This window comes from Aythya ferina (assembly GCF_964211825.1).
Source record: "Aythya ferina genome assembly, chromosome: 3".
NCBI lineage: Eukaryota > Metazoa > Chordata > Aves > Anseriformes > Anatidae > Aythya > Aythya ferina.
In genome coordinates this window covers 67,189,410-67,214,963 of record NC_140298.1, presented here as the reverse complement: position 1 = coordinate 67,214,963, position 25,554 = coordinate 67,189,410, and the positions used below count along the sequence as shown (strand labels likewise).

Here is a 25,554-nt window from a genome sequence, read left to right as displayed (position 1 = left end):
CGGCTCAGCGCATCCCCCGGGCTGATCTCAATCCCGAATGTGCTCAAGGGGGCAGGGGACGGGGCCGCTGCTTATTTCCTCGAGCACGTTCACGGGGCGCGGTGGGCGAGAACCCCCCAAAACACCAAATCTCAACAAACTAAACCCAAAGAGCCCCCAATCCATCTTTTTACCCCCCAAATCCATCTCTTTAACCCCGAATTCATCTTTTTTTACCCCAAAATCCGCATTTTCTCCCCCCCACCACGGCCGCCGGGCGCTGCGTGGGCCGGAACACGCAGGGGGGTGAGCGAGGGGCTGCGTGCGGGAGCGCGCCCCGCGCGCGTCCCCGCCCCCCCCCTCCGCGCCCCCGCGGGGTCAGAGGGCGGGCGCGGCCGGCTCGGCCCCGCGCACGGGTGATCGGGGGGGGGTGCGGCCGCGGCGCGGTGACGTCACTTCTCCCCCCACCAATGGGCAGCCGAGCGCGGGGCGGCGGCGGCCAATGGGCGGCGAGGCGGGCCCGTGAGTGGCATTAAGGGGCGGGCTCGGCCCGCGGCCGGGGGAGAGCCGAAGTTGCGCGGCGAGGCTTTGGGGCGTAAAGAAGTTGTCAGGCGTTCCTCGGCCGCAAATTAGGGCTCCTTCATTAACACCACCCCCACCCAGCCCGCGAGAGGGACAGCCCGAGCGCTGATAAAGGGGACGGGGCGGCGGCCATGCCCGTCCGCCCGCCGGTGTGAGCAGCCCCGAGAGGCGCAAACTTCCCCCCTCTCCCCCCCCCAGCCTCTCTCCCCCCCCCCCGCTCTTAATGAGCCAATTAAAGAGTTGGGCTCCTCGCCCCGGGAGAGCTCTCCGCGGGCCGCCGAGCTCGGGGACTCAAGGTAGGTGACAGAGGAGCACGACCCAGCCACGCTGCAGCCCCCCCGGCCAGGAGCCGCAGGGATGTTGCGGGACCAGGCTTTGGGGCGCTCCCCGCCACGCACGGACGGAGGGAAAGGACAGAGACAAATAATGATAACAACCACCCCAAAATAATAATAATGATGATGATGATGATAATAACAGTAATAATGGGAAGGATTGCTCGGGGCCGGGCAGAGCCAGTCTGCTTTTGGGCAGCGGGCAGAGCCCGGCCGGAGCGTGAGGATTTCGAATAATATTAATAATAGTAATAATAAAAGGCATAAAGGGGGAAGAAATACCGTCAGATTGGCAGCGGGAGCCCGTGGTGCCCGGCCAGCCCCGCCCGCAGCCGCTGCCCCCGGGTGTCCCCGCTGCGGCCGCCAGGTGCCCACCTGGGCTGGGTGTGGGAGGAGAGTGCGGGGAAGGGTCCTCGGCAGGCGCGCTAGACGTGAAAACAGACTTTTTTTTTTTTTTTTCTCCTTTTCTTTCTTTCTTTCTCTTCCCTCTGGTGGGAGAAGGTGCTACACCCGCCGGCGGCTGGCTGTCGGTTGTGCTTTCCGGAGGCTGCGGCGCCGGGTAAGGGCGCGCTCACCCCAGCACCGCCGTGGGCTCCGCAGAGGCTCCCAGGACGGTGCCCAGCGCCCGCGGAGGCAGCCCCCGGCCGCGCATCTCGGCCTCGGACCGGCGGCGGATCACGGGGAGAAACGGGATTATTATGACCCTCTTCCGAGGAGCTATGCTGTCCGCGACGAGTAGGAGAAAAGGCCAGAAATACCTCATTTGGTTGCTGCGTGGTGCCGCAAGCTTTTAGCTTTTTTTTTTTTTTTTTTTTTTTTTTTTTTTTTTCCTCCTGCAGTTGCTTGGAGTCTCTGAGCTGCATTGGATAAATGCCTTTCCCTTCCGATTGACTCTGCTTTTCAGAGAATAATTGTTCTTTTTTTTTTAAGAACACCTCTCTTGTCTTCGATACTTGTTTTCATTTTTACGCGAACGATTTCTCAGAGCGATGGCCGCGCTCGCGATCCCTGCCTGATGCTTCGGAGAGATGAATTGCAGCTGAAAGTTTCCCCTCCACCTTTGGATGAATCTCTGGAGCTTAAATTGTAGGAAGGAAGGGGGAAAAAAACACGATGAAAGAGAAGTCCAAAAATGCTGCCCGGACTAGGCGGGAGAAAGAAAACAGTGAATTTTATGAACTGGCTAAATTATTGCCCTTGCCCTCAGCTATCACCTCTCAGCTGGACAAAGCATCCATAATCAGGCTCACCACCAGCTATTTAAAAATGAGGGTGGTTTTTCCAGAAGGTAGGTGGGAATGCCTAATTCGCCTCTATTTCCACTCCGGTCCAGGTGTCGCTTGCTTTTAAGTAAACTGCATCGGGTCGTGTGCTCGGAGGCAGGGTGCTCTCCGCTGCCACTTTTCTCTGTCGTGAGTACTTTCGCTTCAGTTCATGTGACAGGTTTGGTCGGGGACTTAACGGGGCTTTTGTCAACACCTCGAGGCACCGAGCTCTGCTGCGTGTGCTACTAAAGCAAACAGGAGTTTCTTTTCCCCGCCTGTGGATGGGCATCCCCCACGCAGCAGTGCATGGGAAAAGGGGACGATTCACCCCTATTTATAGCTATACCGTGGGGGGAGTTAATATATGGGTAAATATTTACATAAGTCTATGCAAAGTCCTAAAGCCTTAGCTCAAGTCCCGAGCAAGGTACGCCTTACAGGTACGGCACATGCACACGGCCGTGCTCGCACACAACCCAAATAAATAAGCCAAGCACACCGGGTCGCATCGTGGCCAGTCTGAGGACCTCGGAAACTCGTAGCAGAAGTTTTGTTTTCGGCCGTAATCCCTCACAGTGCAAACAGAGGGGCCGAGCCCGGGCCTGGGCGCTGGGACAGCAGCAGCGAACCGAGCCCCAAGAGCCCCAGCCTGTGGGACAGGGTGGGGGGGACAAAGCCGCCCCCTCGGGGCGTCCGGGAGGCTGCTGGGGACAGCAAACGGCGCAGGAAAGCTAGCAGGGTTCTGCCCCTGTTCTCTGCAGTTTGTGTGAAGTGTAGGAAAAAAGAGTGGGGAAATGTTTGGCAAACCTTTTATTTGGGTTGGGGTATCGTCTGCTGGAGAGACAAAGCAGTGAGAGGTTTGGTTCGGTTGGTTTTGTTTTCTTTCCCTTCTGGTAACAAAATTCTCCACATCTGTCGTTGAAAAGCGTGGGTACATGAGAAACGCGGAAATACGGGCTCTGCCTTTTTCTTCGGGTCTGTGTGTCAGTCGGTCTGTCTGTCGGTTTGTGTTGTGCAAATCCAGAGTGGGTACACGACCTGCCTTGGGTTTGATTTGTTTGTTTGGCTGGGGTTTTATCCCGACGAAGTCGGTGAACTAGTGGTCTTCGTTGTACTTTTTAGAGGTTAATATTCAATCGGGGCTTTGGGGGGGGAGGTACCCCCACCGCTACGTGTGAACCCTCAGAGCCGGAGTCCGTAGCAGTCGTTTCCAACAGAGTGCATCTCGCAGTAATTTCTTTAAGCAGTGTTCCGCATCTCCGAGTAACTTAGACCCAGAGAAGGGGGTAAATGAAAGCCGTAATACCCGAAAGCTTAAAATAAAAAAATTAAAACCTTCATCAAAACACGTTGCTATTCTATGTGATCTGCCTCCCTGAAGATCATTACGCGGGGCAGCCCTCTGCCTAAAAGCAGCCCGAGTTGTCCTTTATACTGTCAACGCATACTTTATAAAAATAAAGCCGTTGCATACTCGGCTGCCCACGCTGTTCCTAAAAGGATTATTAGCACTGATTTGTCAGCTCCTGCAGTCTCAGTGGGCTACCTTTCTGCGTGATTTCGAGCAGGTCTCGTCAATTACTGGCGCCTATGTAGCGGGCTGTTTGATCAGAAGAAGCATATGGTGTTGCTTGTAGGCTGGGAGTAATCAAGGGAAGAGGAGAATAGCCGAGCCCCGTCCCTCGGTGGCAGCGCAGGATGCTTCAATGCCCTGGGGAACCGTGTGGCGAAGTGCGCCGGGGCCGGGGCCGCTGCCGGCCGCAGCAGATGCTAATTTGAGCCAAGAGACGGAGGAGGAGGAGGCTCGGCCGGGTTTTGGAGGCAGCGAAGCCTCCGGAGCCCGATTAAAGGGAAGCTGCGCGTTAAAAACGACGGCGGCAGGCGGGCACCCAGGGGCTCGTCCCGCCGGGGCTCCACGGAGGTGCGGAGCGGGGTGCGCTGCCGGCCCCTGTCCGTCCGTGTGTCCGTCCGTGGTGGGACAGGGGCCGGGAGGGGTGGGGTGGTTCCCCAGCACCTTTCTCAGGAAAGGAGGAGAGGTGGAGGCAGCCAGGAAAACCACCCACCCGCAGCAGAAACCTTGCAAGAAGAGGGAGGCCGGGGCTGGAAGCGGGGAGGACGAAGCAGGAGTGGGGTCTCTGGCTCGGTTTTCCCTGGGGAGAAAAACGCTGCAGGCGCTGGGACAGACCCCGGGGGCCGGCCGAAGGCCTGGAGGACGGCAGCAGGAGGCTGAGGAGCGCGGTGGGCCTCCCCTTCCAGCCACCCTCCCAGGGAGGCCGGGTGTACCCCGAGTCCAGCAGGACAGATGCCTCTCACCGGGGCGCACAGGCGGGGCTGGGCACCGGGGAAAGGAGCGCTGCGAAGGCTCCCCCGGCAGATGCCGGGAGCATCTTGGAAAGAGGAGATTTGTGATGCCACGGCCACCGGCAGCTTTCCGCCCCGCTGCCGGGAAGCAGGGCACGACCCCGGGGCCCTGAGCAGCTCTGGTGCGAGGATGCGGAGTTAGGAGGTGCGCGGGGCCAGGGGCTGCGCTGCCCCTCGCCGAGCCGCCAGGTGAAGGAGAAAAGCGCGCAGGGGCTCAGGTAGCTGCCGTCGTTTTGGTGCTAAAACTCGTTAAAAGAGGAGGGAGCCGGCGAGACACGGAGTGGTTCAGGATTATCAGTTAGCTTTGGGAAGGCTGGAGGTCTGCTGGATCGCTGAGAACCATAGGGAAGGAAGAGTTTTGTTTTGTTTTGTTTTAAAGAGTACTTTCTAATAAATTCGGTCGTGAGTTAACGGTCATAAAAAACAAACAAACAAAAACTAAATTTAACATTAAACAGCTAAGGTATCTAACGAACTAACGTAGCCTCAAAAACTGATGGAAAATGATCCGGGGGATAATAATTTTTTCTCAGATAAGATGCGGTCGCTCTGACTAGTAGGCTAATTCTTTACTAGATCCAAAAGTAAAAACAGGAAAAAAAAAAGTGGCGCAATACACATGCATAGATTTTTAAATTCAGGAATATTTTCATGGTCCCATTCCCCTCACACGAACAGGCAGGGAAAAGGACCTTTTGCCATTTCTGTCCTATCGGACACAGATCGTTTCCGCGCAGAGCGGCGTTTTGATTTTCCAGACAAAAGCAGGGGCTGCGTTTACATAAACTTTCGCCGACTCGTGATGGTTAACATTTCAATATCGAAACCCTCAATCTTGTTTTATTTTAAAGGGGGAAGAGACGAGCAAGAAAAAAAATAATCCGTTTCCCACGTGGATAGGTGATTTAATGCTGTTTTTCCTACTGCTAAGGGAAATGATTGAGCATTAGGTTTCAGTGTTTATTTTCTTACAGAAGTTTTTCTCATTTAAGCTGCAGTTTACACTCCCTGCTGCCTTCCCGCGTTTAATTCCAGTTTTGATGTGAACTTAAAAAGTGAAGTGCAGAACTAAACTCCTACCATGATAGTTGGAAAAAAAAAAAAAAAGAGCAGATTTATGAGTGGATAAAACCATATTTTCTTTAGAAACATCCTATCCCTTCTTAGAAACATGCGGCCGTTGTAGAATCGAAGGATTTTCTCAGCTTGTGTATAAATAGTGGGAGTTTGCAAGTGGAAACCCTTTTTCCCCCATTTTTTGTTTTTATTTTTTTCGGAATAGAGAATACACAAACTTTTATCTTCCGTAGAGCCGAGCAAATATTTGGCGCTAGAAAATTTCCTTTTTTTTTTTTTTTTTTTTTTTTTTTTTTTTTTCCGAGTTTGGGCACGGCCCCGTTTGTTTGCATTTCAGAGCGCGGTTCCATTACCTTGCGTGTGCCAAAGCGCTGCTCTTTCTTGCTGGAGCAGCGAATCCGCCCCGGCATTATTTTCCAATGCCGTTTTCTTAATCGTGTTGTTTGTTTAGTCAACAGGGCTTTTCCTCCCTCTTATTATTATTTTTATAAAGAAAGCGGGATGCTAACTTATCTCCGCTTCAAATGAACACACATGATTTACCGAGATAATAAATCTTCGCAGAACCTTGCTAATGGCATCCGCAGGCAGTTGGAAACGAGCAGCGTTTTTTCTCTCTTTTTTTTTAAACGTCGCTTATTCCGCGGCATCTGAACCCTCCGACGGCGACCCGCTCCTTCACGGAAGCCTCATTTGGCCGAGATTTCGAGTTATCATTAACCACCGCCTGCTAAATTAGCTGAGAAATCAGCCCCGCCGGGTGCCGGGCTAGGCGATAGGCGATGGCACCGCGCCGCGCTGGTAGCGGGCTGCTTAATTAAACGCTTAATCCAATCAGCCTAATTCCCCCGCACCGCACCCCGCTGCCTTTTTGCGCTGGGGGCCGGGGGCTCCTGGCCTCCATCCCCGCTGCCTCCCTTTGGGGTCGGGGGGAGCCCAGCGCCCTGCGGCCGGGCCGCGCCGTCGGCCCCGCTCCGGGACCGCTCTGCGGAGCCCCCCGGTGTCCCCCGAGCCTCGGCCCCGGCGGGGAGCCGCGGAAAGGGGCTCCGGGGCGAAGGATCCCCCGGATCCTTCCCGCTGCCGGGGGCTGCTGCTCTCTTCTGGCTGCCCCCCGCCCCGGCATGACCCTCCTCTTTCTCTCCCCCACCCCCCCTTCGCTATCGGCAGACAAAGGAAGGGGTCGAGGCTGGTCCTGCGCTGCAGATGCTGGGAGAGGGACCGGTAACCCCGGGCCACGGAGCCTCCCGGGCCTCCCGCAGCCTCAACTTTTCCTCCGCCTGTGCCTTGGCCAAATCAGCAGCGGCGGAGGAGCCTCTCCCCGCTCGCTCGGGACAGAGGGGCGTCTTGCGACAGTCCCGCCGCTGGGTAGGGACGATACCACCCAGAGCCTTCATTGGCTGCCGCCTCTGAGGCTCGGAGCAGCCCAGCGGCGAGGGGAGGACGCTGCCTCCGCAGCGCGGAGCCGCGACCGCGGCCGTGGGAGCCGCCGTGGGTGGCGCTGGGCAGGGGGTGCGCGGCCGGGAGGAGAGTGGTGTCAGCGAGCTGAGCTCCAGCCTGGCTGAAACACCTCGGGGGTTTTGTGTTGCTTTGCTTTTATCCCCCCCCCCCTCCTTTTATTTATTTATTTATTTATTTATTTTTTCCATTTTCTTTCTTTTTCTTTTTCCTTCTGACGGTGAACACCTCGTGTCCCAAATTGTTTATCTTCTTAGGGGAAAAAAATAAAATAAATAAAAAAATCCTCGAGTGGAGGAGGCTGTTAGGTAGGAGCCTCTAATCTATATTTTGTCAAGAGTATAAAGCTCGTTCCGAAAGGAAAGCTCGATCCATTTATTTTTGCTGCTTGCAATAACACAGCTGGATGATGCCTTGAGCTTTACGCTAGACGGTCGCTCATCAGTCATTCGCCAAGAACTGGCCTAAATGGTGCCTGTGGGATTAGGTCAATTTTAGTGGATCTACTTCGCCTCATTTGGTTACTAATTGGTTTCTTGTTTTATAAATCGAAATCTCATTTTCAGGAAATTACAAAGCCCATGCAGCCAGTCCATTGAGGTAATCCGTGGGTCGGGGGTATTTAAATGGAAATGGTTCCACAATGCATCAGGCATTAAGCAACAGTAAAACTTCGCCTCTGTTTCCAAATGAAATGTGAGCTCGCTAGCTCCTTAGATCCATAATAGATACATCCCTTCTAAGGCTACTTATGTAAATATGATAAACCAGACCCTGGTGGGGGAGGGGACGGAGGGGAAAGCAATTTTTATCTGCTAAGGTTAATGTGGCATATCTTGGAAATCTTCCAAAATAGATTATGTTTTGCTTTGTCTTCGGCCACTTTAGCTGGGAAAATCCTTTGCCTAAAAACGATTTAGTTATCCTTTCCCTTACAAAGCTGCTTGTTCCTATTCCAAACCTATTATTCTGTTGGCTCTCCAAATTACAAGAGAATCTTTAGATCTTGTTTCCAGCGTAATCCTGAAGCAAAAGGGAGAGCTGATTTCCTTGTTTTGTTTTAAATAGACATTCAAAGGATTTGCGGAATTTTCTGCGGTAGGTCAAGTGCGAGATATCACAGTTTGCCCCCTCGGTAAAAGGAAATTGGATGTTAAAGCGAATACGGGGAAAAAATAATAAAAGAGGAATATCAATGGAGAGGTTTTCTAGCGTAATCTTTAAAAACAGTATTTAAAGGGCATCGGGAGAGCCCGTAGGTTTGGGAGAGCTGGGCTTGGCAGTGAAGAGCAACAGTCTCCGGCTTGAAAGTGCTGAAACATTTGGGAAATACAAAGAAGCGTCTCATGTGTTAGGATTTCCAAAAGCCGGTTCAGGTAGACGAGCGAAAACGTTTAATTATAAAACATTAACAGCCGCGGCCGAACAGCGTGAGCTTTACACCCGAAGTATAAAGAAGAGCTCAGTGCTCCGTGAAGAACCGCGTTCCCGAAAGAAGTTAACCTGTAATGTCGATGAGCTGTTCATTAACCCGCAAAGGTCGGGTTATTTTCCCTTTTAGAAGAAGAAGAATTAGAGCCGTAAACCTAGATTAATAAGCAACTGAAATCAGACGCGAGGATTTAGCCCCGGATAGGGAAACCTCGCATCCAGATTTCCCTCTGGGTGGGGGGAATCTCGCAAGGGGCGATCCGGCTGCCCATCAGGGAAACCCCGCAGCACTTGGGGGAAAAAAATCACTCGCGTTATTTTATTCATTTTTTTTTTTCTCTTTCCCTGGAGCATTTGCCAGCTCCTCGCTGATTTCGAGGCCGGTGGGAAGAGGTGGCCCCGGGGTTCCCGCTGCATCCTCGGCCGGCAGAGCCTCTGGGGAGGAAGTCGCGGCCAGGGGACTTGGGAGGGAACCTGGGAGGCCCGGGACGAAGCCGCCGCGTCCCCGTTAATTGCCGCGGAGGAGTTAATGGAAAGGATCCCGTTCCCCGCTGGCACTTGGCTCTGGGTACGCGCGGACGGGGGCCAGGCCAGAGGGATGCTCCCGGCTTTCTGGGGGCTGGGAAGGCAAGGAGAGGAGGGCTGTCCCTCCGGCAGGAGGTGGCCGAGGAAGGGGAGAGAAGAGGGGAAAGGCGAGCAGGAGAGGGGCGCGCGGCTCGGGCAGGGCGGCCGAGGGCTGATGCCCCGGCTCGGAGGCAAATCGGTAGCGCTGCAAAGAGCCAGCGCCGAGGTGAGGCCGCTCGATACAGAGGGCTGCGTGCTGGCGCCGCCTCGCCCGTTTGCGGGGACACAGCCGGGGAAAGGGGGGGCTGGCCCTGCGGGAGGGGACCCCCGGGTCCTCCGGCAGGGTCAGCGCTTCTTCGCCCTTGCTTCAGGGCGCAAGCGTGGAAAGCTTTAGCCGCCCCGTTTATCAATATTTCAGTGACAACGCCGTTAAAAGGCATTGCCCCTGCGTAGTTTTACTCTGCAGGAGTAATTTCCATTGGGGTTTTACCCCCCCTCACTTCGGGAAAACTCCCGGCGTCTGGAGTAGCGGGCAGGGCCGGGGAGAGGCAGTGCCGGGCTGCTGCGGGACAGAGCGCTCGTTCCGACAACGGAAAGGGGACGGGACGGGGGGCTTGGGGCTTGCTGGGGGAGAGGTCCCCTTCGCCGGACGCCCCCCTCACCTAGGCTGCCTCGCAGGTGCCTCTGGACACAGCCGTGGAGCCCCGCTGCATTTAGTGGAAGGCGCTTTAGTTAGGGTGGGGTGAGTGGGGCTAGCTCTAAGGGAAAGCTCTTGACCAAGGGTCTCGGGCAGAGCTGGATGAAGACGCAGTTCCCAAAATGAGCGCCCGCAGCCCCCACGGACGGCACCCAGGGTCCCAGCCCGGCCCGGCCGGCTCTACCAAGCCGCTCATCCCCCACTCTGTCGCGCCCCGTTAACCGCATCCTTCTCTCGGCATCAAAGGCTTTCCCCAGCACACACCCTGCTTGCGTTTTAAATGGCTCTCGGGGCTGCCCAGGACCCCTTCGGCGATGGGAGAAGAGAAGCGTTCACCCTGCGGCTCAGGGAGCCGGCTGCCAGCAGCCAAAGGCTGCCCCGAATGAGCCGTTTTGTCTGGCACGCTGCTTCCCTTGGGTCTTATGAACGAACCTCACCGTTAACTCAAAATAGGTGTTTTTCTCTCGTGGGAACTACGTCTTGAGCAACATCCACAAAAATCCACAAAAGTGGCTTTTTTTTGTGCAAGGCAATCATGCCTACTTTTTTTTTTTTTTTTTTTTTTTTTTTTTTAAGATTGTATGCACGTATGTTTTAAAGCGAAATCAAGTAAAAAATAAAGAAAACTTCCTCTCCAGCAGGCCAACAGTTTTGAATCTCCTCACGTTACTTTTTTGTGTCTCAAATAAACAGGACTCGGGGAAGCCTGGGGCCATTCCAGTCGAACCAGCCCGCTGGATAATGTTGGACGGGAGCTGGGATCCCATCTTTTGCAGGTACTGGTCTGGAAACGGCAGCCATGTGGTATTAATGATTAAAGAAATCATTCCCTCTTCTGAGCTTTTAATTGCCATCTTGACTAATTTTTAACTGTTCACGTGTTTCATTAAAAAAAAAAAAAAAAAGTGCCTCTGAAAATACGAACAGCCGAGGCTGAATGGGTGAACGTGGGTGTTTCGGGGACGTGGTTTGGTCCCCCTGGATCATTTGGCCCGGGTCTGCCCTGCACAGGGTCCTCAGCGGGGGTTTAACAGCGCACATTTTTTTCCCCAAATTAGCAGCAAGGTGACAAATCCCGGCAATGTGCGGAGCTTGAGGGTGATGCGGGGGCAGGGGCAGGCTGGAGGAGGCTGGGCTGGGCAGGAGGCTCTGCACAGAAATGAGCACCAGCGCAGCTCAGGTAGGACACTTTTGGAAAATCGCTGCTGTCTGAGGGATGCAGGAGTGTTAGCAGTTAGCGTAACCGCGCATTTTTGGTGGGATTGAGTGGTCTTTGACGCGTCCTTAATAGAACGGGTCTGTTCTGCTCCCGGCTCACCCAGAAGCCTCGTTTACGTCTGCCGAAATGTGCCTGACAAATCCTCTTGTCCCGTACGGACCTTAATAGCGCCGGGGAGGGCTTTAGATGCTCCTTGCTCGTTTAAAGTCTCTTTAAGAAATAGTCAAGGGATAAAATCCCCCGTGGTGTTTGAAATGGGGTGTCAGCGTTCAGGATATGTCGGGTGGACATATTCGCCACCGGGTAGGTGGGAGCCCCGCTTAGATGACAGGTGGGCTGTACCCCATGACTTTGGAGGGATTCCTGTCTGAGGCTTGCCCGTCTCTTTCCAACTCTTTCGAATAATCACAGCCTGAACAGGAATGCGAGTTTTCTAGAATAAACCCGGAGGACGGGTACTTCATGTGTCTGTCTCTCTGTCTTCATCCCTCCATCCATCCCTCCATCCATCGGCGGATCTCTCTACCTGTTGATCCGCACCCAACTCTGTTCCTCTCCCTCCTGACCCTCTCCTGCAGACGCTGGACGGTTTCATATTCGTCGTGGCTCCGGATGGCAAGATCATGTACATCTCGGAGACCGCCTCGGTGCACCTGGGCTTATCGCAGGTAGGCTGGGGGAGCTGACACGGGAGGAGCGTGCGGGAAGTGAGCGGTACCAGCCACGAACCCTTCCTCCTCCTCTCTCACAGGTAGAGTTGACCGGCAACAGCATTTACGAGTACATCCACCCGGCAGACCACGACGAGATGACCGCCGTGCTGACGGCCCACCAGCCCTACCACTCTCACTTCGTGCAGGGTAAAGTGCCCTCACCCCACGCATCCCCGAGCCCCCCTCGCCCCTTGTGGCTGCGGACGGGGCCGCGCATCCCTCACTCCCCACGTACCTCACCGCACCTCTGCCTTCCCCCTCCCAGAATACGAGATCGAGAGGTCGTTTTTCCTGCGGATGAAGTGCGTCCTGGCCAAGAGGAACGCGGGCCTGACCTGCGGGGGCTACAAGGTGGGTGCCCCGGGAGCCACGGCCCGGCTCTGCCCCGGCTGAGGCCCCTGCCCGCGGGGGCTGCCCCAGCCCGGTGCTCTGCCCTGGGGCCCGCACCCAGGATGTCCCTCCGAGGGCCAGGTTAAGGAGCTCCAAGCACAAAACCAAGTGATCGAGTTCCCCGTGTTGATTTTTATTTATTTATTTATTTATTTATTAAATGATCCTTGCACAGCCACCGAGGTTCCCGAGCTGTCCGTGAAGGCTGTGAGGTGACACTGCGCAAAACCCGTGCCTTTATTTATTTCTTTTTTGGGTGCCGCTCGTCAGCGCCAGGGGCAGCTCTCCAAGCCGCGGGCTTTGCTCAGGTGTTTCCCACGGCTCTACTCGGGGCTTCTGCCTGGGGACAGCCCCTGCTCTCCTGTCTTCTCACTGCTTCTGCCCCATCTGCGCAGAGACAGAGAGCCGTGGGTACCCGAAACGCCAGGAGACGTTGGGCCACGGTATCCCGTAGAACATCTGCGAAGATTACTCCAGGGAGAAACACTCTAGTAACAGAAGAGTAAGGTTGGAAGTACGCAGCAGTAATTTGCAAGGATGCCTTTAGGAGACACACCTGAATTTACGTCCAAAGATGCATTCTGGATCGTGCCTGCTCTGTGTAATAGACGTATCTTAGGCATGTGACATATGCACACATGTAAGCCCTTTCTCTCACACGCATACACTCTTCATTACAAAGTTGTAACTGGCTTGGCACTTCCGCGTCTTTCCTCTTTAGAAGAATAATAAAAGCATAGTTAGGAGGTGGTCCAAAAACCACTTAAGTCAGTGGAGAAAAAAAAAAAAAATCTCGTTGACTCGAACGGGCCTTAGATCAGCGCTGAACTTTTGGATGAAAAATCGCCGGGCAGCCAGAGGGAAAGGGCAGGAGCCCCCAGGCAGGGGTGGTTTGCTCCGAGCCCCCCCCGCCTCAGCGGCCGCGTGTCCCCGCAGGTCATTCACTGCAGCGGGTACCTGAAGATCCGCCAGTACAGCCTGGACATGTCCCCCTTCGACGGCTGCTACCAAAACGTTGGCTTGGTTGCCGTGGGCCACTCGCTGCCGCCCAGCGCCGTGACGGAAATCAAGCTTCACAGCAATATGTTCATGTTCCGGGCCAGCCTAGACATGAAGCTCATCTTCTTAGACTCCAGGTAGAGCTGAGGCTACTTCGCAGCTATTCCCCTACCCTTTCTTCTTCTCCCCCGGGCCTTTCCTGTCCTCTCTCCCACTGACGTTTGCTGCTTGTGTCTCCTCCAGGGTAGCCGAGCTAACAGGCTACGAGCCTCAGGACTTGATAGAGAAGACCCTTTACCACCACGTCCACGGCTGTGACACCTTCCACCTGCGATGTGCACATCACTTGCGTAAGGAGATGCTCTCGTTAAGACCCTGCCCCTCACCCCCCCGCCTTCTCCCTCTGCAAAAAGGCTTTGGTTGTGTTAGGATTTACCTCCAGGTTGAAACGTGAAACGTGATTCGCTGCAGGGGAGAATAAGCAAAATCTGCAGCAAGTTTTAATGAAACAAGTGTCTAGAGACTGAGCGCAGGGCTGGAGGCAGAAGAGAAACAGAGGGAACCAGCGGTGAACTGGGAAGGAGATTTTCCCCTCCTCAGCTCCCAGTTGTAGAACAAGAACTCCCCTGCACAAACCTCAGGCGTTCAATTCACTTCAAATTCCGGTTAGAAAAACAAACAAACAAACAAACAAACAAAAAAAACCCTTTTTTCTTGCTCCAAAGAAGCCATGCCAGCGAAATTCAAATACTTTTATTCCACTTCCATCAAGTCTCACAAATCTTATCTGTGTATCTAATTTTGACTGCAGTAGTGAGCCCGATTCGGAGAGCTGTTCTTTATTCTATTTTGATATCATGATGACATTAATACATGGATAGATGAATAAAAAGGATATTAATTTCCGGTAAGTTGCCTTACCGGGAATGTAAAGAGAAGAGATAAAACCCAAAGCCAGATTTACAGAATTAAATCTCCACGGCCGTACTTTGGGGAGGGGGCTCACCCCTCTGCTGCCTTTGCCCTACTCCACCGATCTCCCAGCACAGCCCTGGAGAAAGGGAGCCCCTAACCCGGAGGGACCGGCTTCGGGGTCGGGGGTGCCCGGGGGTCTCCACCACCCTTGCCCACGGGGGTTGCCCACCCACACCGCCTCCCCTAACGATGCTAAGCCTTTCCCAGCCCCTCTCCTCGCCTGCGGGCCCCCCTCTGAGGCTCTCCCCGCTTTGTCTCCGCAGTGCTGGTGAAGGGGCAGGTGACCACCAAATACTACCGCTTCCTGGCCAAGCACGGCGGCTGGGTGTGGGTGCAGAGCTATGCCACCATCGTGCACAACAGCCGCTCGTCGCGGCCCCACTGCATCGTCAGCGTCAACTATGTCCTCACGTAAGTGCGCTCCGCGGGGCGCGCACAGATGCGCGGGGGCCGGCGGCGGGCACCTGCCTCTCTCCTCCGCTCTTCGAGCTCCTCCTTACCCCAAAAAGCTCCCAAAAGCTGCGTCCTCCCCCCCCCCCCGGGCCGAAGCAGGCTGGCCAGGTCTGCTAGGAAACACATTGAACGCTTTCATCTAGATGAAGGGTTTCCCGTCTGCCCCTTCCTTTCTCTTTCGGGAGGGGAAAAGATTTAGAGGTTTGTCACCCGCATATTTTGCTGCCCCCCTCCCTTTTTTTTTTTTAAAGTTTAAATGCACCCAGCATTAAATAAAATTTAATGCAGCGTAAAAAAAAAAAAAAAAAAAAAAAGATTTCCACGTACGGAGTTATTTATACTCAACAAACAGGACATCTGTTTTTCTTTTCAAAAATCTGGGGTTTGAAGTTCTTAATTTCATCCAGAGTCTCTATCAAAGCTCCGAGATTTCTTTTTTGTTCTTGGAGAGCGATCCTTACAGTGAACCACAAAGAAAGTTGGTGACCAGAAGGGTCAGTTAAACTTTAAAAAAAAAAATAAAAATCGGAGAGAATGCTGAGATGCCGTATATCTCAAAGTATCTCCTTGTATTTTGGGGTTGTGGGGTTGGGCTCTGGCTGTGCTGCTTAAACCGAAGCTCTCAGACCCGGTGAGGGAGGGCACTGATTTGGAGCCTTTATGCTCGCGAATTGACACCTCTCCTCTGGGTGCTGGCGGTAGCACCGATGCTGCATCGCCGCTGCAGCCCCCCTGCGGGGGCAGGACCGGTCAGGCCTCCCCCTCTTCCAAAACCGGGGCCGTGGCAGCGGGACGGCTGAGTGCCTGCACAGGTGCCGATGGGGTCGGTGGCTGAGCTGCGGGCGAGCATCCCCCAGGGAAGCGGCCCCGCACGGTGGCAGTGGCCCCGGTCTCCCGTTCAGGGGCTTCTGGTTTGCCAGCTCTCCGGTAAGCTCCGTTTCCCCGTTCAGTAAATCGCTTTTATTGGCTTTAAAAAAGGATGCGGGGCGTGGAGGAGTAACACCCTGGCATCCTCCCAGCAAGGATGCGGGTTAGCAAAGGCACGGGCACCTTTTCTTCAGCTGTTCCAAACACTTGCATGCCCGTGCCCCCTGTGCCAGCCCCTCTGGTTTTCTCAGTTAGGGACCAGAACTTGTTTCAGGTGAGGGGGGAACTGCGGGGAGAGCAGCCGGAGTGTCGTAACGCTGGGGAGCCGGGAACCCAAAGATTCCTAATGTGCCAGGGCCGTTTTTCGCCACCTGTTTTTCTACGAGCACCTGAGATTAGCAGTCACTTCCATTCCCTTTTATGCGGAGAGGGGGAACATAAATCCCGGCCCTCTGCCTCAGATGACCCGAATGGCAATGAAACATCCCAGCGGATCTGCTTGATGGGATCCAGCCCCGCCTGCCCCCCCGCTTGCCGGGGTGACCGGCAGGGCACCAGCTCCGCAGTTTGTGAGGCTGTGGTTTGTGGGGCGCGTTGCGAGTGGCCGAGCCCTGCGCCCCCGTGGAAACAGCGCGGATCCTCCTTCCCAAACCGAACTCCCGTGTTTTCGCTGGTGGCAGCGTCTTTGTGTTTTCCCGAATGTACACGGGCCTTAAAGCCAAGGCTGTATTTAGCCCTGCGTCCAGCCAGCCTGCGTAGGTGGGCTGCCTTTGCCCTCCCAAGGCTTCCCTCGGAGGACGAGGCGACGGCGCGGCGCGACTTCGGTGCGCGGCCGCGGGAGGCTCCGCCTGTGCCCCTCGGGTGCGGGGGGCAAAGGGCAGCCGGTAAGCGTGGAGAGGCCCTCACCGGGTCACCAGCTGCTGCAACCGGGCTGTAGGGACACCCCGGCGGCGTCGAAACCGCGTTTTGGTCGTGCAGCTCCTCGGGGTCGCATCCAGCCCGGTCGCGCCTCCAGCAGGGCGCTGCAGAAGGGGGCGCGTCCCGCTTGCTTCTGCGGCCAGGGGATGCACCTGGCTTCCCCACCGCTTTTGTGCTGTTATTTTTAGCCGGGGCCAGTGGAAAATAAGGGAGAAAAATAGGCCCTGCCGTGCCCAGGGGATGCCGGCAGCGTGGAAGTGAGAGCTCTGAAATGGGCGACCCGGGGTGGGGAGAGCTAGCGGGCAGGGGATGCTGAAAGCAAACCTAGGCTCGGGTTAATTGGCTTAATGAGCTTTTCGGAGTCAATCAGATGAGACAGGTAGGTGGTGAAAATACAGGGGAAAAGGAGAGGTTACGGCGAGCTGGCGTTTCCATCAGATGTGAAGTAGGCTCCCCTGCAGGAAGGCCGAGCAACGGTCCTGTAGCAAAGTTTTAATGCGTTTAATGCACGTTATTCCGATATTAATCCTCCGGCTACTGGCATTTCTGGGGGTTGCCATTGGCTTGTTCCAGTGGGCCAGGACCAGCCGTGCACAGGGCACCCTGGGTGGGGAGTAGCCCCCAGCCTGCTGCGGCTTGCGGCAGGGCACGGGCTTACCCTTTGCAGGAAAAAATAAAAACGTCCGTGCGAAAAGGGGAGACGACCCTCTGAATACCGTCCCTCGGGTTTGGAAGCCGAGAAAGCGAGGGAGGTGTGAGATAGTGTTTGGAAACAGCGAAGAACGAAGTTTGGGATTGCAGGGTGGAGCCTGAAAGGTAGGATGCTTCTCGCCGGAGGTTCCTTTGAAAACAGGCAATGTCGGTATTTTTCAGCGAACTTGGCTGAAAATAACGACAGGAGTCATAAGCTTTGGCCGTGCAAGTTGTTGAGAGCGCTGAGAAGGTGACTCCCTGGTCCCCTCCTTCCTGCAGGCAATGCCACACGAGCGGTTCGGCTGCTCCCGGCAGAAGGAGCCTTTCCCACTGTTGGGAGGAGCCAGGAAATGCTTTGGAAAGGAGCAGATTCTGGGTGGCACAAGGGCCTTCCAGGTCTGCAGGAGCCGTCTGAGCGCAGGCTGAGCGACAGTGCCTTGCTTTGGATCTGTCTGGCTCCCCTGGGCAATATATGTGAGGAAACCAGAAGGGATGAGAAATGTTTGTACAGAAGGAATTGCCAATCCCTACTAAAAGAAGGGCCATATCCATCTTCCATGAATCCCAAGCTTTGAGAAAGTGAATTCTAATATTGAGAACAAATGTTTTTGATAAGTATATATACCGAACTGAATAGGTACAGTGGCAAGGGCATTTGAGCAACAAGAGGAAAGGTTACTTTTTGTGTAATCAGAGTGTGTCAAAATTAATATAAATGACCTTTAAGGATTTCAGATTTAAAGCACACATATTTGCTCTTCTTTGTATTCTACTTGGCATGTGTGAGTACAGACACAGAATATTTGTTTCTTTTCCTATTTGTTCTGTACACACACTAGCCATATTATTGATTATTAGCTGTGCATGTTTATCACATAAAGGGACTCAAGGATGAGTCAATTAATGGAGAATGCAACTGCTGAAGTTAAGTTTATATTTAGATGGCAAACAACCTTCCTTTAAACAAATGGGTAAAGCAAAGTGCAAATCCTTTGACTTTTCGAGCAAGAACAAATATTATAATAATTTGTCCCCAGAGAAAGCTAAGGAAGCTTTTCTATACACATTTCCTTGTTCTTTAGCATTTAAAAGAATAACAATAGCAGTAACATATAGAGGCAACATGGATTAGGTATTTAATTGTGACTAATCTCTGCTCTGATGATACAAGGATATACAATTTCCAGTTGTCCTCTTCACATAGCTTTGTCTGGCTGGCTGATTAGAAGCACAAATTGAAGCATGCAATGTGTTTGAAAGATTATTTCACAAATAAATGCCATATTGGCAAATGTTTTACTTAATGATGTGGTAAATGCAATTTAGAATAAATTAACCATTAATTGTATCTGCACACTTCATCTTTAAATTATTGCTATTTATAGCTTTGCATACTACCAGATTTAAAATACTTGTGTCAGCAATGTGATAACATTCTGTGTGATGGGTCAGACTGAAAATGCTCTTTGCTGGCATATTAAGCTTGCGTTTGGGGAGGGTTTGTTTCAGGTGGAAATAAAGCTCTTCCCTTATTTTTGGACAATTATAAAGAAAGATTTCTGTAGCTTTTCATACACATCCTCTTTTTGTCTTGTCTCTGGGACATCACCAGAGACAGACCAACCTCTTTCTTTTCCTAGTCAATAGGAGCATCCATACATCGCATTTACATACCTACATTCCCACCTTTCTTACGCATTTCTCTCAGATCAACCTATTTGGACATGCTGCAGAGCCTTCTCCTCTGTCAAAGGTAGATACATGGCTTGTATCTCTCAAGTGGGTGATGGAGTGTGTAGGATAGCAAATAGATGGGAAAGTTATTACTTGCAGAAGTAATTCTGCACGTCCTTACTCATATCATTAGATGAACTACTTGTACAAGTAAGCTTAGCCATCTAACTCTAATACTTGAGATAAAGCATACTGACTTTAACTGCATATTGCATTTTTTTTTCCTTAAGTAATTGTAAACAGCAGAAACAAATCTGACCTGTGGCTTTTCCCTTATATTTCTCTTTATTAATGGGAATTTTGCCACTTCCTTAACAGTGCATAAAACTGGGTCCCACCTCATTTGTTCAATCTACAATGTACTTTTCCTGAGACTGGAAAGCCCTCCATCATTCATGTGATTTGATTAGCAAAGTGAGTATATAATAGAACTGTTTTAATCAGTCAGAATGCTGGAGAAGCACAGGCCTCAAAAAAAAAAAAAAAAAAAAAAAACATAAAAGGATTCCTCTTGAACTACTCTATGCAATATTCTGTTTGTTCACCATTAGTTTTTATTACAGGCTTGTCTCCCTGGAACACTGTTTATATATTTCTTGCAAATAGGAGACAGGCTTTTCCAGGTGTCCACAATACGCTTCTGCAGTTCTTCTTTGTTCATGTAGGGGCTTTCTTAGCTACCATTTGTTTAATTCACTCCAAATTTCCATGCTTGTATTTAAACCAGGTGACTGTAGTGGCCAAGGCACTAAAACTGTGGGCCTGCATCTACAGTCACTGCTCATAGGAAGAGAGTTTTATTGGCTAGTGTAAGGATTAAAGGACTGTGGCTTGGATCCACAGAAAAATAAAACAAAGCAAAAAGAAAAAACAAAACAAAACAAAAACCAAAACACAGTTATTAGTTTAAATGCATGCATACTGATAGGCTCAGGCAACATGAAATTCAGGATTGCAAATAAGTGTCTGTATTCCAAGAAAGACACGTGACTTCAAATGCTTTCCACTTCATTCTTCTCCCATTCAGTGTGCTGGCTGCTACAGGTCCTTGGAAACTCACTCCTTCCAAACACTGAGTTACAGATCTTGTAAAATGATTGTCTGGGGGCGAGACACGTTCAACAGCAGATTTAGCGGCAATGGCTGAAGCAATTACTATCTCCAGCTGTCTGCCTTAAGTCCACTGATGAAAGTTACAGGGCCCACTGCAGGGACTCTTACTCCTAAAATGCCACAGTTTATGGCTCAAGGTAAACTGCCACAGATTCCACTTTGCACGGAAGCACCAGGCTATATGCTGGAGCACAGCTGTTCCTGTTAGAGAGGTTGTTTGCACTTTATCCTTACTCTACCCCTCAGCACTTTGAATGGCACAAATGAGGCTTGAGAATGCCACTATGGCAGCTGGGTGCTCACATGCCTTTGGGGATCAGCCCCAAAGTAGAGAAGGGGAGACCACAGACCATGGCATTGAGGGCTACGTCCATTATTCTGTGACAGTTCAGAGTGGAAGGCAAGTAAGGCTATTGCAAGGGTGTCTGCTGGTTTTGCCACATGACATTTACATTTTATCTATGAGTTGTATCAGGGGCTAGGCAGAAGAGGCAGGCCAAAGAGCTGAGCTGCTACCAAAGGGTTCTTATTATCACGGGACATGGACTTGTTTTAGTGATGGGATGTGGTAGGTCAGGTTGATGGACTTGATGATCTTGAAGGTCTTTTTTAGCATAGATGATTCTATGATTCTATCATCCTCTTGGTGCTTGGTGCACGACTACATGCCTAACTGGCTCCTGCTCTCTTAAAAGTAGCAGTGTGTTCCTTCAGCAGATTTATAGTTTTACCAGTTCTGCTTCTGTTAGCATGTTTGCTCTGCGCTGCACCCACCACAGTATTACTGTTTCCAATGTTGTTTCTCTGTAATAATCATGAGATGCAACAGGTGTGATAAGTGACTAAGCTGCTTCTGAAGTAAGCTCTTCACTCTACTTTAGGGTGTTCTTGCTAGTTCTTATTCATACACGCACAAACATGGCATTTAGACATGGCCTAAATTAAGTGTTAACAAATAAATCTCCTTTGTCCATTCAACAGTGGCAAGTATCTGTTTAAAATCTAATTCTCCTTCCCTCACCTCTCTTTTGTACTTTACAGTGTGGGCCAGGCTCCAGCACACATGTTCGTACTCAGTAGGTTACTTCAGAGGCAGCCCCCCTCACTTTGATGACACTATTTATGGAGGCAGGCATCGCTCTGTGCGAACAAGGGTACAGAGTCTGACCCTTCTGAAAGCTTGTGACGGCTGCAGTCTGGAGTCAATCCCATGATCTTAAACACACTTACACGATTTATTCCTCTTGTTGTCTTTTGCTATCATCCACTTAGTGCAATTAAATCACAGAGGTCCTGATCTACTAAAGAACTCAAGCACATGCCTGGCTCTAAAAGTGCTTAGGCATAACTTTCAGTGCATGATTATATCCTAGTGAATTCAGTTTTGAAATTAAAAAAAACCCTTAGGCGCAAACTTAGAAATAAGAATATTCCAAGGGTTTGCCAAATGGAGATGGCTGGAAGGCCGTGTTTGTTACTGTGTTGAATTGGGGCCTAATAAAGAACAGCCGGAGTTTTTCAGCTACAAACCACTGTGTATAAATCTCAGGGGCAGCAATGCTGGAAATAACAGCTATTATCTGCTGAAGTTTCAGTGCAACTATGGAAACTCAAATGCCTGTTTAACTCAAGTTTGGCTATGTCCCCTAGCATTGTGCTGCTACTTTGACATCACCTAGAGAGAAGATCTTTAAAACCAGCCCATACTCAACCTTCTTACAACCATGCCTTTGGTGAGGAAGTGGATATGCAGAGCCTGTCCTGAAGGCAGCCTGGTCACAAGTAGCCTGTGGCTCTCAGTTGTCCCTGTACTATGTTGGCAGCTGGTAGCCCAGGCTATTGCTACAGAAAACTCCAATTTAGGACATGGTTAACTGAAATCCACCCAAGAGCATTGCATGTTGTTTTTCTCTTGCTGTTTCCAAAGACTGTTTTGTACACAGAACAAAATAATAATCTGTAATAACTGTTTCATGAGGCATATATCTGTTCATATAAAGGCTGGATGTGGGGATAAATAGCCTGATAGCCTCCTCCTATTTGCAGCCAAACTGCTGAACAGTGTTGCCCAAAATAATTCTGTTGATCCTAAGCTGTGAGTAGGAAAGTTAGTGTCATCTTCTGAAGGATAACCAGCTTCCCCGTTGCTTTCTAGTCTATGAAAAACAGCAATGGGAGTGGATGTGTAGCATCAGCCCAAAGTAAGCTGCACACCTCTGTGACTACAGCTGAGTCATATAACATGCTTATATGTAATTAGGGCTTCCATTATGGTATTTAGTGAGTTCAAGACAGCTGTCAGAGAGAAGGTGCACAGCATCATTTGCATGTTTGTGATATGCTGGAGTTGCTGTGTATGTGCTACAGAAGTAGTCACCACAAGCACAGTAAATCTCATGTATTCTGATAAACTGGGTCTGTCACACAAACCCAAACCAAAAGTATAGTTAGCCCAGTGGCTGATTATGGTTGGTCCAAGAACAGTTGTAGGTTGGCAGTGGAGATGATATGTATGTATGCTGTGGATACCTGTATAGCAACATAGAGTGGCCTGGTCAGAGACTCTTTCAGGCATCCAGAAACCCTTGATAGATGTGCGTGTGAAACAGTGACAGCAGGTGGGCTAAAGCCAGCTAAGGTCCCTGCCTGTCCTTGTCAAAGCAAGAGGACAAAGGTGGTAGCCAGATGACAGGTTTACATTTCATAAGAAGGTTGCTGATAGATGTTACTGTGTTTTATTAAACAATTTTTATTTACTTATGGTGAAATTTTAGATATACTTAGTAAGTATGTCAGTACCTGTAACCATTCAATCCACCAGAGATTTATTCTTCAGTTTCATAAACTGAACTTTAACATAGGCCTATATTTCTGGAACTGGGTACATTAATGGTGAGTTGTTAGCATTAACACCCATTCAAAAATTCTCTTTTCTGAATTTGATAGAAGGTGTGGGTCAGCAGTAGTTGTGTTATATATGGTAGTTCAACTTACTCTGTTGCCCAGAGGGTCTAGGTGGTCAGACAAGTTATCTCGGATCAATTTCAACATTAATGGACCCCCTCCATAGAATCACAGAATATCCAGAGTTAGAAGGGACCCATAAGGATCACTGAGTTCAACCTCTGGCTCCACACAGGACCCCCTAAAAACCAGACCATGTGTCTGAGAGTGCTGTCCAAACACTTCTTGAACTCCGGCAGGCTCAGTGCCATGACCACTGCCCTGGGGAGTCCCTCTGGGTACAGAACCTTTCCCTAACACCGAGCCTGACCCTCCCCTGTCCCAGCTCCATGTTGTTTCCTCGAGTCCTGTTGTTGTCCCCAGAGAGCAGAGCTCAGTGCTTGCCCCTCCGCTCCCCTTGTGAGGGAGCTGCAGGCTGCCATGAGGCCTCCCCTCAGCCTGCTCTGCTCTGGGCTGAACAAACCAAGGGACCTCAGTTGCTCCTCATACATCTTCCCTACAGACTTTTCAGCAACTTTGTAGCCCTTCTTTGGACTCTAACATTGGTTTAACAAATGTAATAGCACATAGCAAATTTAAAAGCATATAATTCATACATTGAGGAGACTGAATCAGTAATTAGGAGGAAAATAAATAAAATGAAGTAATGTGAGTTACTTTACAGCCTCATGATATAGGCTTTTCTGGCCATTTGTCTCCTGTTTTACTAACATAAACACCTGTTACACATGATATGCCTATCAAAGATGGTTCACCAAGACTGAGTGTGATATGAACAGAGCCCTAAACCTAAGTGAGCAAATAATGTGAAGGGGCTTGCTTTGGCTGCAGGAGAGGTATGGCTGTGCATGGGAAGGAGATGACAGGAAGTGTAATGATGAGATGTGAAAACAGGTAGATTAACATGTAAAAAAAAAAAAAAAAAAAAAAAAGTATATAAAAAAGCAACAAAAAGCCATTCTCCCCAAATGCTAAAAAAAACATTTACCAGTCCTCAACCTTCTTCCTTTCCTTCCTTTCTCTTCCCTAAATGTCAACCAAAACAAGATTCAGTTAAAAAACCATTTTTTAAGTAGCATACCATGGTTGCTTGCTTTGTGGGCAGAGAATGGCAGATAATGGCCTGGAGGAACAAAGTGCTGTCCCTTGGCCAAAGCTCAGGAATTCTAGACAAGTGAGTTTTAAACATGTTTGTTGAAAAAAATCTTGCTTCTGAAGAAGAAGGTGAAAGGCTTATGATGAGAAAGGACTAATCTGATGACAAAGAAAGTGATCTACTATAGATGGGTCCTCCTCAGCAGATGGGGGTCATGAACCCTCTTGGACTCATGGTGCCTCTGTACCATGGGGCCCAGCTGATCAGAAAAAGAAGGCTAGAATGGTGGACAAGTATGTCACGAGGCACACAGATAGAAAATTTGCCAACAAGGAAATAACAGAATGAATAGTAAATCTTTTTTTTTTTCAAGCACATTGTTTTTTGTAGATAAACTATTCTCAGATCACAGAAGCCTATCAGAAAGTCTGTCAAATGAGTTATAACCCATCTTCTCAAAGAAAATAAAATTAGAGCAGAAAAACTAACTAATTTTTTGTGTTTGCATTGGGATCTCAGGAATTTTCTCACAACAAAAGCTTTATTTATGGGGAACATAGAGGAGCTGATCAAATCTGAAATATCAATAAATTAATTTTTAAAGCAAACTGTTAAAAGCAATAACAAATTGTCAGGAAAACTCTTCAGCATGTTGTTTTAAAGGAACTGAAGTAGGAAATTTCTGAACTACTGTGGTGTCCAGTGTAACATAAGAACAGCTATACAGGATCAGACACGTACTGATAGTGACCATAGCAAATACTTTGGAAAGAGTTTAAAAATAGGACAAGCATGCAATAATGCTTCTTCAGCACTTTCTTTCAGTCCTTAAGAAGTTCAAAGAACTTCCTAGAAGTGGTATCTTTGAAGGTATTAGGGGTCAAAGTAATGCATTTTTTTTCCACCACATATTTATCTTATTGCTTTGTGAAACCATGTGATTTTTTAGCAAGGAGTAGTTTAAGTAAATGTGATAAGGAAGATCTCCTTTCACTATGAAATTGCTACCTTTCCTATTCTTTAGTAACCCACACATCTTGTATTAGAGGAAAAAATGAACAACTATTTCCTACATACTTTTTCTGTCACTCATAATTTACACATTTTTTTTTTTTTGTTCCCCTTGTCATCTCTTTTTCAGCCTGAGGAGTCTCTGTTGCTCATAGAAAAGCCATTCCAAGCCCACCATCCTTGCTGTCTCACCCTGACATTGTCAAATGGGGCCATCAGAGTTTACACTATTTTTATGTAATTTTGTACCATCTTTTTAGTCATTGTTACTTGCAAAACATTGAATAGTAAAATTTTCTTTAAAGTTTCTTTTTTTTTGTTTGCTTTTGTTTTTGTTTTAACCATTTTCCTAGCCTAGAGCTAGTATGAAGCTCTTATTTCTAAAACAGTACCCAGATTTTAGAGTGAAAACAGTTAACACCCTTAAGTCTTGAGAAGCTCCTTTTGGCATTCCTTATAGCATGCCTTAATGTGCTATGGGAAACTTCAGGACTTGGAAAGCTGTTTTTTAAAATATTTTCTGCAAAGAAATAATCAGCAATCTGTCTCAAATCCTTTTGTCCAAGCCTATCATACAGCTATCTAGGGTACTATTTCTAATAATTTCTGCTCAGTTAGGTACACAATAACAATGGTATTACATGTATTCAATCAAGTATTTTT

At 50.1% G+C, this 25,554-nt stretch overlaps 1 protein-coding gene across 1 annotated transcript in view; it reads left to right on the top strand.

Annotated features, from left to right (window-relative positions):
* The first annotated feature begins 755 nt into the window (after positions 1 to 755).
* The window catches only part of SIM1 (SIM bHLH transcription factor 1), a 45,504-nt gene continuing 20,705 nt past the window's right edge, over positions 756 to 25,554 (top strand). The window contains exons 1-10 of the mRNA XM_084514999.1: positions 756 to 857; positions 1,398 to 1,631; positions 1,736 to 2,184; positions 10,440 to 10,522; positions 11,544 to 11,633; positions 11,717 to 11,825; positions 11,944 to 12,029; positions 13,005 to 13,204; positions 13,311 to 13,417; positions 14,306 to 14,453. Coding sequence (XP_084371125.1) covers positions 2,010 to 2,184; positions 10,440 to 10,522; positions 11,544 to 11,633; positions 11,717 to 11,825; positions 11,944 to 12,029; positions 13,005 to 13,204; positions 13,311 to 13,417; positions 14,306 to 14,453 — 998 coding nt within the window. The 5' untranslated portion in view covers positions 756 to 857; positions 1,398 to 1,631; positions 1,736 to 2,009. The remainder of the gene's footprint in view (positions 858 to 1,397; positions 1,632 to 1,735; positions 2,185 to 10,439; positions 10,523 to 11,543; positions 11,634 to 11,716; positions 11,826 to 11,943; positions 12,030 to 13,004; positions 13,205 to 13,310; positions 13,418 to 14,305; positions 14,454 to 25,554) is intronic.